At 40.7% G+C, this 13491-nt stretch overlaps 1 protein-coding gene across 1 annotated transcript; it reads left to right on the forward strand.

Moving 5' to 3' along the window:
- Nucleotides 1–1784: 1784 nt before the first annotated feature.
- LOC133643467 (protein shisa-5-like) lies at nt 1785–11291 on the forward strand. The gene is made up of 5 exons (XM_062038066.1): nt 1785–1851; nt 1972–2128; nt 7885–8045; nt 8118–8270; nt 11093–11291. Exons 1-5 carry the CDS (start codon nt 1785–1787, stop codon nt 11182–11184), a joined length of 630 nt encoding a protein of 209 aa, XP_061894050.1. The 3' UTR covers nt 11185–11291.
- The last annotated feature ends 2200 nt before the right edge of the window (nt 11292–13491 follow it).

Here is a 13491-nt window from a genome sequence, read left to right on the forward strand (position 1 = left end):
CTTGAAGACCAAATTGCCAGCATCCACCTCACGACTCACCCCTGAAGGTGAGTAGTGGTGCGTACACCTGAAGGCAGGATGTTCAGGAGGAATAGGAGACATCTCAGGGAGAATGCTGAGAGAAAGTTTCCATCTGCTGCAGCTTTACTTATCAGAATCAGAATCAGAAATACTTTAATAATCCCCGAGGGGAAATTAAGATTTTCAGCACAATCCCATTCAAGAGCAGACAAACATGACAGGGAGACAGAACAGGATCGCTGACGGGTCTGCCAACTTCCGGCGCCCCTTACAAAAAGGTTGAGAAACAGGTAAAAAATAAATACATTCAGTCTAAGCCTGGGCCCCTGGAGAGGGGGTCCAGACTGAGGCCAAGGAAGAAAAAAATTCATAGCCATAGCACACATAAACGTGTGTAAGAGGGAAACATCAAAGGACATTAGACATTAAAAGAGTAGAGCTGATACAACCAGCCACTTCTACACACAGCCACAAAAGTAAAACAACAACAAAAAACATACACTGTGAAGGCCTTTGCGGTGTTCCACGCCATCGTCTGCTGGGTTGGGGGGGAGCATGGTCAGAGACAGGAGCAGACCCAACAAAGCAACCAAGAGAGCCGACTCCACCCTCGGCCGCCCACCAACTCTCGGCCAGTGTCCAATCCGCATGGATGAGCGAGGATACGTCCAAGGAGACCGAGGTGTCCGATACCTGCTCATTCAGTCAAGACACTGTGAAGCCTGTCCGTCCCGGCGCTCAGTGCTAGCTCCACAGCCCTGTCTCTTCATCCGCATCTCCTCCAGCCTCCTTTTTTTGAGAGTTATGATGCATACAGTGCTCATTGATTTACTCTAAATTGCTGCCATGTTCTTGATATTTGGTTTATGTGAAATTGCTAAAGAAAAAAAAAAACTTAAGAAGGGGGGATGTTGTGTACTGGGCTCAGGTGCTACCCATACTGGGAGGTGGGGGGGATGACATGAGGCCGGTGCGGATGTATCATTATTGTTATACTGCCTGCCCGAGTGACACACTAAATAAAGTTAAAGTACCAATGATTGTCACACACACACTAGGTGTGGTGAAATTTGTCCTCTGCATTTGACCCATCCCCTTGGTCATTCCCTGGGAGGTGAGGGGAGCAGTGGGCAGCAGCGGTGCCGCGCCCGGGAATCATTTTTGGAGATTTAACCCCCAATTCCAACCCTTGATGCTGAGTGCCAAGCAGGGAGGTAATGGGTCCCATTTTTATAGTCTTTGGTATGACTCACCCGGGGTTTGAACGCACAACCTATCAATCTCAGGGCGGACACTCTAACCACCAGGCCACTGAGTAGGTTAGTAATGAATGACTCATTGATATTCTGAAGCTGGTTGTCCCGTCGAGTTCTTTTAGAACATTACACATACATTACAATCGTACTTTGCTAAGTGTTCTTTCTTATATTCAGTGTTTCTCACCTTCTTTATCAAAAAGCTGCCACTTGCAATTTTCTTTGACTTCACAAAAAGTGGGGACATTTTTTAAACGATATTTCCAACAACAACTGAGGTACAATTATTTCAGATGAGAAAACAGGACCCAGAATGGTACCGGGTGTATGCCAAGGAGTGTAAGGTAAACGGGCACCTAAAAAACCCAAAACGAGTGTCCATATTTACATTTGCCTTCATTATCACACCCAACCTTTTCTTTCATTGAAGTCAAGAATGTTGTTTGATGGCTTGCCTGATGGGTGTGACACACACACACTAGTTCTACAGTCAGTGTGTCTGCAGCAATGGTGTCATTGGTTTTGTCCATTCTACTGTTTGTCCCCTGTTTTGCCCAGATCCCGACTACATGGGGTGAGTCTCCCTTTTATAGACTTCTGTCAGACTTTTAAGAGTCCTTCAGCCGGGCTGTCATTCGCAAATTGAAAGCAAAACTAATCGGTGAGACTTTTTTTGGTCTTTGTTGTCTTCCAGCCGATGACTGTACAAGCTACTTGGACAAGAGCGGTGTCCGTCACGATGGCGCCCACTGTGGACGCATACACTGCTGTGGAGAGTGTGACACCAAGTTCTGCTGCAGCGACCACACGCAGCGTCTGACCCGAGAGGATCAGGAGACATGTGATGAAAGGTACAAGTTGCACACATACCCACTGTGACTGTGGGCAACTTCTTTTTACACTTAAATCAGGATTCTTTTTTTGTACTTTTTACCATGCTAATTTTGGCGAAGTTAAGGGTTTTTACTAGGGGTTTAAGTATTTGTTTTTAACAGCGAATCAGAATCAGAAATACATTAATAATCCCCGAGGGGAAATTAAAGGCCTACTGAAACCCACTACTACCGACCACGCAGTCTGATAGTTTATATATCAATGATGAAATCTTAACATTGCAACACATGCCAATACGGCCGGGTTAACTTATAAAGTGCAATTTTAAATTTCCCGGCAAACTTCCGGCTGAAAACGTTTCGATATGATGACGTTTGCGCGTGACGTCAACTGTTGAAGCGGAAGTATTCGGAGCCCATTGAATCCAATACAAAAAGCTCTGTTTTCATCTCAAAATTCCACAGTATTCTGGACATCTGTGTTGGTGAATCTTTTGCAATTTGTTTAATGAACAATGGAGACTGCAAAGAAGAAAGTTGTAGGTGGGATCGGTGTATTAGCGGCGGACTACAGCAACACAACCAGGAGGACTTTGAGGATAGCAGATGCGCTAGCCGAACGACCTCACCTTGACTTCCTCCGTCTCCGGGCCGCCGACCGCATCGGTGATCGGGTGAAGTCCTTCGTCGTACCGTCGATCGCTGGAACGCAGGTGAGCACGGGTCATGATGAGCAGATAAGAGCTGGCGCAGGTGCAGAGCTAATGTTTTTAGCATAGCTCTGTCGAGGTTCCATAGCTAAGTTAGCATCAATGGCGTCGTTAGCAACAGCATTGCTAAGCTTCGCCAAGCTGGAAAGCATTAACCGTGTAGTTACATGTCCAGAGTTTGGTAGTATTGTTGATCTGCTGTCTATCCTTCCAGTCAGGGACTTATTTGTTTTGTTTTATATGCAGTTAAGCCCGATCCTATCACGTTAGTTCAGTAGCTAAAGTGCTTCGCCGATGTATTGTCGTGGAGATGAAAGTCACTGTGAATGTCCATTTCGCATTCTCGACTCTCATTTTCAAGAGGATATAGTATCCGAGGTGGTTTAAAATACAAATCCGTGATCCACAATAGAAAAATGAGAGACTGTGGAATCCAATGAACCCTTGTACCTAAGTTACGGTCAGAGCGAAAAAAGAGACGTCCTGCACTGCACGATAGTCCTTCACTTTCACGTTCCTCATCCACAAATCTTTCATCCTTGCTCAAATTAATGGAGTAATCGTCGCTTTCTCGGTCCGAATCGCTCTCGCTGCTGGTGTAAAAAATGGGGAAATGTGAGCAGCCCTTCCTCCGGTGACGTCATGCTACTTCCGGTAGGGTCAATGCTTTTTTTTTATCAGAGACCAAAATTTGCAAACTTTATTGTCGTTCTCTACTAAATCCTTTCAGCAAAAATATGGCAATATCGCGAAATGATCAAGTATGACACATAGAATGGATCTGCTATCCCCTTTTAAATAAAACAATTTCATTTCAGTAGGCCTTTAAGATTTTCAGCACAATCCCATTCAAGAGCAGACAGACATTACAGGGAGACAGAACAGGATCGCTGACGGGTCTGCCAACTTCTGGCGCCCCTCACAAAAAAGGTGAGAAACAGGTAAAAGCTGGGTAGGTGCGGGGGGTGAGAAAGAAAAAATTAAGTCTAAGCCTGGGCCCCTGGAGAGGGGGTCCAGACTGAGGCCAAGGGGAAAAAAAGTCACAGCTATAGCACACATAAGCGTGTGTATGAGGGAAACATCAAAGGACATCAAAGGCATTAAAAGAGCAGAGCTGATGCAACCAGCCACTTCTACACACAGCCACAAAAGTAAAACAACAACAAAAATAAACAAAAACATATACACTGTGGTGGCCTCTGCGGTGTTCCACATTATCGTCTGCTGGGGTGGGGGGAACATGGCCAGAGACAGGAGCAGACCCAACAAAGCAACCAAGAGAGCCGACTCCACCCTCGGCCGCCCACCAACTCTCGGCCAGTGTCCAGTCCACATGGATGAGCGAGGATACGTCTAAGGAGACCTGCTCATTCAGCCAAGACACTGTGAAGCTTGTCCGTCCCGCAGCCCCGTCTCTTCATCCGCATCTCCTCCAGTCTCTCCAAATGGACTCTGGTGTGGAAGAGACCCAGCAGCTGGTCTTCATGGCCAAAAGGTTCCCGGGAGGCAGATCCAGAAGTTCACAAAAAAGCACCGCAGAAGTCACCAAAGTGCCACCCCTTGTGTCACAGTCCCAAAAGGCAAAAAACCCACATGAAAACAAGAGGGAAACATATTTGTTACTCGATATTTGTGGTTGCCATTTCGAGTTAGGGGTGCTATCTTTTTAGAACGATACAATACAAAACGATTCATTGTTTTTACGATTGCACTTGCTTCAAAAATAATGTTAGAAAGTGAAATGCAACTGCGACGTAAAACCACCCTTGCGTGTGGCCTTTGTCTTTGGAGTTAAGACTGACAATAATGGTGGCTCGCTCATTTTTAAAAATTAAGAAAATTATAATTTGAGATGCAATTGTGACATGAAGGCACCACTTTGCCCCTGGCAGTTTTTTGTTTAGACTTTAGAATTAGACAAACTTTATTGATCCACAAAGGAAATTGTTCCACACAGTAGCTCAGTTACAAAGGATGGAAAGGATAATGCAGGTATACAGTAGACTAAAAATGTACCGTAGTAGCAATATAAAATATACGTGTAATATTTACATATTATATATACAGTAGATAATATATACTGATATATTAAATTATTATATTATAATATATTTGTATATGATATTTACAATATACACTACCGTTCAAAAGTTTGGGGTCACATTGAAATGTCCTTATTTTTGAAGGAAAAGCTCTGTACTTTTCAATAAAGATAACTTTAAACTAGTCTTAACTTTAAAGAAATACACTCTATACATTGCTAATGTGGTAAATGACTATTCTAGCTGCAAATGTCTGGTTTTTGGTGCAATATCTACATAGGTGTATAGAGGCCCATTTCCAGCAACTATCACTCCAGTGTTCTAATGGTACAATGTGTTTGCTCATTGGCTCAGACGGCTAATTGATGATTAGAAAACCCTTGTGCAATCATGTTCACACATCTGAAAACAGTTTAGCTCGTTACAGAAGCTACAAAACTGACCTTCCTTTGAGCAGATTGAGTTTCTGGAGCATCACATTTGTGGGGTCAATTAAACGCTCAAAATGGCCAGAAAAAGAGAACTTTCATCTGAAACTCGACAGTCTATTCTTGTTCTTAGAAATTAAGGCTATTCCACAAAATTGTTTGGGTGACCCCAAACTTTTGAACGGTAGTGTATAACAAATCCCAATTACCATGTACAATATTACAGTATATGTAACAGCTGCAGCAAAAAAAAGGGCAGCAGAAAATATACATTATAACGATTTATGCATATTAAAAAATAAATAAAGTAACTAAATTAAAAATATGTCAGTAAAACCGATCAACCAATCATCACACGGAAGCTCAGCGTCAGGCCAGCTGAGGCCAAGTCCACTTTCCTTACACTTCCAGAGAAGTTCAGCGTCCGATGCGTGGACAAAGCCGAGTGTTTATCAAATTATCTTTTTTCACGTTTTATGGGAAGTCAAGCTTCTCTTGCAGTCTTGGAGCAATCACTAATGGCGGCAAACTCATTTTTACACTTGGGTGACAATTAGAATCGTTTAATAATTGGGGTATCCCGATTAGTGTTGTCCCGATACCAATATTTTGGTACCAGTACCAAAATGTATTTTGATACTTTTCTAAATAAAGGGGACCACAAAAAATTGCCTTATTGGCTTTATTTTAACAAAAAATCTTATGGTACTTAAACATATGTTTCTAATTGCAAATTTGTCCTTAAATAAAATAGTGAACATACAAGACAACTTGTCTTTTATTAGTAAGTAAACAAACAAAGGCTCCTAATTTAGCTGCTGACATATGCAGTAACATATTGTGTCATTTATCATTCTATTATTTTGTCAACTTTATTAAGGACAAGTGGTTGACAATTTATTATTAATCTACTTGTTCATTTAATGTTAATATCTGCTTACTTTCTGTTTCAACATGTTCTATCTACACTTCTGTTAAAATGTAATAATGACTTATTCTTCTGTTGTTTGATACTTTATATTAGTTTTGGATGATACCACAAATTTAGGATACCAAGTAGTTACAGGATCATACATTGGTCATATTCAAAGTCCTCATGTATCCAGAGACATATTTCCTGAGTTTATAAACATAATATAAATACAAAAAAATATTTTGTGATGCTGCGATGAGGTGGTGACTTGTCCAGAGTGTAACCTGCCTTCCACCCAAATACAGCTGGGATAGGCTCCAGCATCCCCGAAAGGGACAAGCGGTAGAAAGTGAATGAATGAATAAAAAATATTGATATAATCATAGTAGTATCGACGAGATACGCTCCTGTACTTGGTATCATTACAGTGAATGTTAGGTGTAGATCCGGTGTGTTACGGTGTGTCGTGAAACATGTTTAGCTATTCCTCGTCTTGCAGAACACTGCAGACTGCGGATGGACTTTAGCCGTGTCTTAAAGCACCTCTTCCTGAGGGCGTTTCAGTGTTATTAACTTCACTTTTATCTCTAGTTTTTAAGCCAAAATGCGTCTGTTCTCCCTTTTCTGTCTACAAATAGATAGATAGTACTTTATTGATTTCTTCAGGAGAGTTCCCTCAGGACTGTGTCTGCTTGTAAGTACTCTGTGATTGTGCACTGCCAAACATGCTCCTCTGCTCGTAAAACCAGCAATGACACGACGTGACAACGACGGGTGGGGAGGGGCTTATGGTTAGGGATCTGTACTTTTTAGAGGCGGTATAGTACCGAATTTGATTCATTAGTATCGCAGTACTTTACTAATACCGGTATACCATACAACCCTACTCTCTTTATACCATCATCATCATCGGCGGTCCCTCGAACGAGTATGACGATCCTCCTGGTAGGGGTGTATCCCTTTATGGAGGATGCCTGTGCGTGACTTTAACGTTTAACGTGGACAGACTGGTGCGCAAACAGTCACCACACGATCCTTGACAGAATCGGGTCAGGGTCCAGGGGCATGGAGTCCAAGACGACTGGGGACCCTTTTCTGCTGCAGCCTTCTTCTGCCATCGCAGCCGTTGTGGTAGTTCTTAAATCTACCGTCTTCCGCCTGCTCCGCCGTTGAGGTCTTCACCGTATCCCTGGCTAGGGGGCAGTCAGGTACTAGGCCTTTGCCAAGGGCCACCTAGGGTAACAGTAGTAAAGGGGTTAACCTCCTAGTGCCCCAAGACCCCAGAGAGGAGCCTCCACTGCCGGACGCACTTTAACGTCATGCCCAGGACTCTGCTCGATGGGAGTCAATGGCGCCCCCGTGTGTCTTATATTGCAATGACAGAAGAGTGAAAGTGGTTGAAATTGTGGCGATAATACTCCCTGATTTTTTAAATCTACCCCTATTTCATTTTTATATTGTTCTATTTTACTATGTAAGCTAGTCATATTATATAAAACATTTAAATATCACGTTGCAGCAGCTCGGTCGTAGAATATTGCTAGTCCAGGAAGTGACAGATCAAGTTTTTCGGCACAGATCAGGTAGGGCCATGCATCTCTGAAGTGGTGAATTAACTGTTGCTACATTTTAGCCATGATGCTACTGTAGTGTGTTGTTGTTGTTTTTTTTATCCCGGCAGGCCTCGCTTTGAAAAGTACGCCAAACGTGCTATACTTTGGGGCAGCATCCTGGGCGTCGTCATCCCTCTCATCTTCTGCGTGGGTCTGGTCGCCTGCTTTGTGGCTCCATGCTGCTTCTTCTACAAGAAGTGCAGAAAAGGCCGCAACTCGCAGCGTCAAAGTGAGACGCCACCTGATGTCAACGCTGTTGTCGCCTGTTTTTCTCACTGGAAATATCACATTTGTCTTTAAGATGTGCCGACGACCACCTTTGTCGCCATACCCCATCAGCCGCCCCCTCCGGCACAGCATTACCCGCCGTCTCAGCCGGGCTACCAGGCCGTGCCTGTGCAGCCTGGTTACGGCATTCCCAACGCACCACCACCTCCACCATACGTAGAAGCTGGTCAGTTCTTTTTGACAATCTTATATACAGTATATTTGTTACATCTTTTATAGCAACTGCTGGAAGAACTTTAAAAGTTGCAGGTTATATTTAAAGGAGAACTGTACTTTTTTGGGGAATCTAGCCTATCGTTCACAGTCCTTATCACAGACAAGAAGACAATAGTTCTTTTTTTTGCATTGCAATTTGTAATAATTGCCTAGCAATGCAGCTAATGGGATCAATTCATTCTGCCTCTAAGGCACTTTAAAAATGCATCCAAAAGCCATCAACAATACTTAATTTGAAGCTAAAAGGCTAGCATAAAATGTTAGCATGCTAATGTTAGCTTATCATATTGAGATGTTAGTATACTTGCAAGATGGAGACATGTCCTAACCAAATAAGTTTTGGTTTAAATATATAAAAATTATCTTAGATGCTAGCATACAAAGTTAGCATGCTAATGTTAGCATGATAAAAGAGGAAAATCTTTATCATATCATAGATAGATGATTTCCCCTCGGGGATTAATAAAGTATTTTTGATTCTGATTCATTTACGTCCCGTAAACTGCATAATGACCTAGCTGTAGCGACATTGTTATTGAATAAGCGAACGCCAAGGAGCTGTTTTTCTAGCCTAGTAACACATTGCCATACCATGGCATTAGCCGTAAGCTAGCTTCTGTGTCGGCAACTGAATCGCTTTTGAGTTTTCCTTATCACAGACAAGAAGACAAAAGTTGTTTTTTTTTGCATTCTAATTTCTAATAATCGGCTAATGCTAATGTTAGCTTATCATATTGAGAAGTTAGTATACTTACAAGATGGAGACATGTCCTAACCAAAAGTTTTGGGTACGGCGTGGCGCGGTTGGGAGAGTGGCCGTGCCAGCAACCTGAGGGTTCCTGGTTCAATCCCCACTTTCTACCAACCTCGTCACATCCTTTGTGTCCTTGGGCAAGACACTTCACCCTTGCTCCTGATGGGTCGTGGTTAGGGCCTTGCATGGCAGCTCCTGCCATCAGTGTTTGAATGTGTGTGTGAATGGGTGAATGTGGAAATAGTGTCAAAGCGCTTTGAGTACCTTGAAGGTAGAAAAGCGCTATACAAGTATAACCCATTTACCATTTAAATATATAAAAAATTATCTTAGATGCTAGCATACAAAGTTAGCATGCTAATGTTAGCATGATAACAGAGGAAACTCTTTATCATATCATAGACAAATAATTTCCCCTTGGGGATTAATAAAGTATTTTTGATTCTGATTAATTTACGTCCCGTAAACTGCATAATAACCCATACTTGCCAACCCTCCCGATTTTCCTGGGAGACTCCCAAATTTCAGTGCCCCTCCAGAAAATCTCCCGGGGCAACCATTCTCCAGAATTTCTCCCGATTTCCTCTACAACCAGTCGTCACGTCCGGTTTTCCTCCATACAAACAGCGTGCCGGCCCAGTCACATGATATATGCGGCTTTAACACACACACAAGTGAATGCAAGGCATACTTGATCAACAGCCAAATAGGTCACACTGAAAGTGACCGTATAAACAACTTTAACACTGTTACAAATATGTGCCACACTGAACCCACACCAAACAAGAATGACAAACACATTTCGGGAGAACATCCGCACCTTAGCACAACATAAACACAACAGAACAAATACCCAGAACCCCTTGCAGCACTAACTCTTCCGGGACGCTACAATATACACCCCCGCTACCACCAAACCCCGCCCCCCCTTCCCCCCACACCTCAACCCCCCCCCCCCCCCCCATCTCCCGAATTCGGAGGTCTCAAGGTTGGCAAGTATGTAATAACCTAACTGTAGTGACATTGTTATTGAATAAGTGAACGCCAAGGAGCTGTTTTTATAGCCTAGTAACACATTGCCATACCATGGCATTAGCCATAAGATAGCTTCTGTGTCGGCAACTGAATCGCTTTTGAGTTTGTAATGCACAACACAATAGGACACTAATCTGTACTGACTGAAAAACATGAACAATCGTATTACAGTATCTGTAAAGTATTAGCCCACATTTCAAGTTTTGTTTGTACACAGCTAGCTCGACAGCGTATGTACTGTAATTGTAAAATCAAGTGTGACGTGCTGCATGATCAATATTACAGTGACTCACTCAATGGATAGTAGTCTGTTGGGTCCAGCTGGCCGGGGACGTTTTTTCCAGTTGATTTTGGGTAAGCACTCCATTTATGTCTGCACAGCTTGGCTCCAAGTTTCACATTTCGTCAAGTCAAGTCGGTACTGACTCTCTCGCATTCCGTCTGGTCCAACGTCTCACACTTCCTTCGCGCTCGCTTTTATAACCTGCAGTTCGTCTTCCGTATATTTAAGTTAAAAAAGACAAGGTTGTGAATCCCTATTTGTCCAATAATAGTCATCTTTGTCGTCTATTAACAAGTCTGCCATGATTAGAAAACACACGCATTTGTTTCAGGAAGTAGGAAGTGCGTTGCTATTGGAAAGGAACTAATTGCGTTGAGGAAATGATAAAAATGACTAAAATAAGATAAATATTGTACATATTACATATAGTTATGAACATGTCTGTTAATATATTATAAATATACTTGCAATGTGTATATAAAACGTTGATAGAGGGTTTTGAATTGGTTTTAGAGGACTTTGAAGGCTACACTGGTGACTTCCATTAGCCACACCCTGACAGCGTTTTCTATCATCTTTAGAATCCTAAACATTATTTTTTTTAAATACGTGTGTTCTTGTCTCTCATAATGATTTTGAATGATAGGCACAATTCCAAAACAAGTTTAGTTCCCCTTTAAGCTTGTATTAATTGTTTTAGCTCCCCCAGGGCATCAACAACCTGCTCCGCCTTCTGATCTTGGTCAGCATCCGCAGCCTCCATACAACCCTTCTTACGGCTTCAAGCTGTAACGCACGCAAGAATTGGACTGCATGCTTTTGTCACCATCTGTGTGTGGGATCCTTCACTATCACAACATTAGTTCTGTTTGCTCTTGTTGTACGGTGTACTTCTTATTAAAAAAACCGTGGTCAATGAGAGATTTGTTTTCATTAACACTTTCTCATGCACTCTAAATCATTATTTACCGTGAATTGATTAACGTGGACCCCGACTTAAACAAGTTGAAAAACTCATTTGGGTGTTACCATTTAGTGGTCAATTGTACGGTATATGTACTGTACTGTGCCTGATTAGACAGAATAAGGGATTTGTGGAGCAGTGTGTGTCTGTTCATAGCTCCTAACATTTGGTGTTAGTCATCCAGTAGATAGTCCTACAACAACACTGTACAAAAGACTGTCCCTGTAACGCTTGTTTTCTTTTGTGTCATTGGGTTGCTTGAGTGTAGTTCACTTTTACGACACTGGAGGGGGCAATTGAACGCCTCATTGCATCGGCACGCTCTGAAAAGTTACAGTGTTAGTTAGTTAGTTAGTTAGTTAGTTAGTTAGTTTGAGTTTATTTCGAACATGCAAGCATACAACATGATACATCACAATTTCCAGTTTCTCTTTTCAACATGTTCGAAAAGGAGTAGGAAGAAGCAGAGCTTATTTAATCCTACCCCTTTTCTTTACATAACAGTTGCTGAAACTTTTTTTTTATTCACTTCCTGTTCTCAATTTATTCACAATAAACTCCATATGTAATCACAATAAAAATAATAAATAAATAATAGTAAGAATTTAATAATAATAATTGGTGAAGAAAGTCATATTTCATATGATGAGATAAGTAAGATTACTTTAAGAATGAATGAATGAATGGATGAAATAAATTGAAAATGTTTGTCATGGTTCTTCTTCTTTGTACTTTGTAAACACTTTAAGTTTGAAGAGTTTCTTGAAGTGGATCATATTAGTACATTGTTTGATTGCTTTGCTTAATCCATTCCATAATTTAATTCCACATACTGATATACTGAAGGTCTTAAGTGTTGTACGTGCGTACAAATGTTTTAAATTACATTTTTCTCTAAGATTATATTTCTCCTCTTTTGTTGAGAAGAATTGTTGTATATTCTTGGGTAGCAGGTTATAGTTTGCTTTGTGCATAATTTTAGCTGTTTGCAAATTCACTATGTCGTGGAATTTCAGTATTTTTGATTCAATAAATAAAGGATTTGTATGTTCTCTATATCCAACATTATGTATTATTCTAACTGATCTTTTTTGTAACACCGTTAATGAATGAAGTGTACTTATGTAATTATTTCCCCATATTTCTACACAGTAACTCACATATGTAACACTAGTGAGCAGTAGAGAATATGAAGTGATTTTTTGTCTAGAACATGTTTTGCTTTATTCATTATTGACGTGTTTCTTGCTACTTTATGTTGTATATTTTTTACGTGAGATTTCCAGTTCAATTTATCATCAATCATTATACCTAGAAATTTGGTTTCATTTACTCTTTCAATTTCTATTCCGTCTATTTGTATTTGTGTTTGACTTTCTCTTCTACTATTACCAAATAGCATTATTTTAGTTTTACTAAGATTCAACGATAGTCTGTTTTTGTCAAACCATCTTTTTAATTAGTTAATTTCTTCTGTTATTATTTGTATTATCTCCTGTGTGTTCTCTCCTGAACAAAACGCTGTTGTATCATCCGCAAATAATACTAACTTTAAATCTTTTGTAACTTTACAAATGTCATTTATATAGAGATTGAATAATTTAGGTCCTAATATTGATCCCTGAGGTACACCACAGGATATATTTAGCGTTGTAGACGTGTGTTCACCTAGCTTCACGTATTGTTTCCTGTTCGTTAGATAACTTCTTATCCAGTTTAAGACTAACCCTCTGATGCCATATTGTTCTAGTTTTTTGATTAAAATATTGTGATTAATTGTGTCAAATGCTTTAGTTAGATCCATAAAAACTGCTGCTGCACATTTTTTACTGTCTATTGCATTGGTAATTTCTTCTGTAATTTCAATTAAAGCCATTGAAGTTGAGACATTAGCTCTGTATCCATATTGGTTCTCTTCGAGTATTCTATTTTTATTTATGAAACTCTCTAATCTGTTATTGAACAGTTTTTCAATGATTTTAGAAAATTGTGGAAGTAAAGAAACAGGTCTATAATTTGTAAATTGATGTTTATCTCCAGTCTTATAAATTGGTGCAACTTTAGCTATTTTCATTTTGTTTGGGAATGTACCTGTTTGAAATGATAGGTTACTAATATACATGAATGGTCCTGAG

The sequence above is a fragment of the Entelurus aequoreus genome, linkage group LG26 (assembly GCF_033978785.1).
Source record: "Entelurus aequoreus isolate RoL-2023_Sb linkage group LG26, RoL_Eaeq_v1.1, whole genome shotgun sequence".
NCBI classification, from domain to species: domain Eukaryota; kingdom Metazoa; phylum Chordata; class Actinopteri; order Syngnathiformes; family Syngnathidae; genus Entelurus; species Entelurus aequoreus.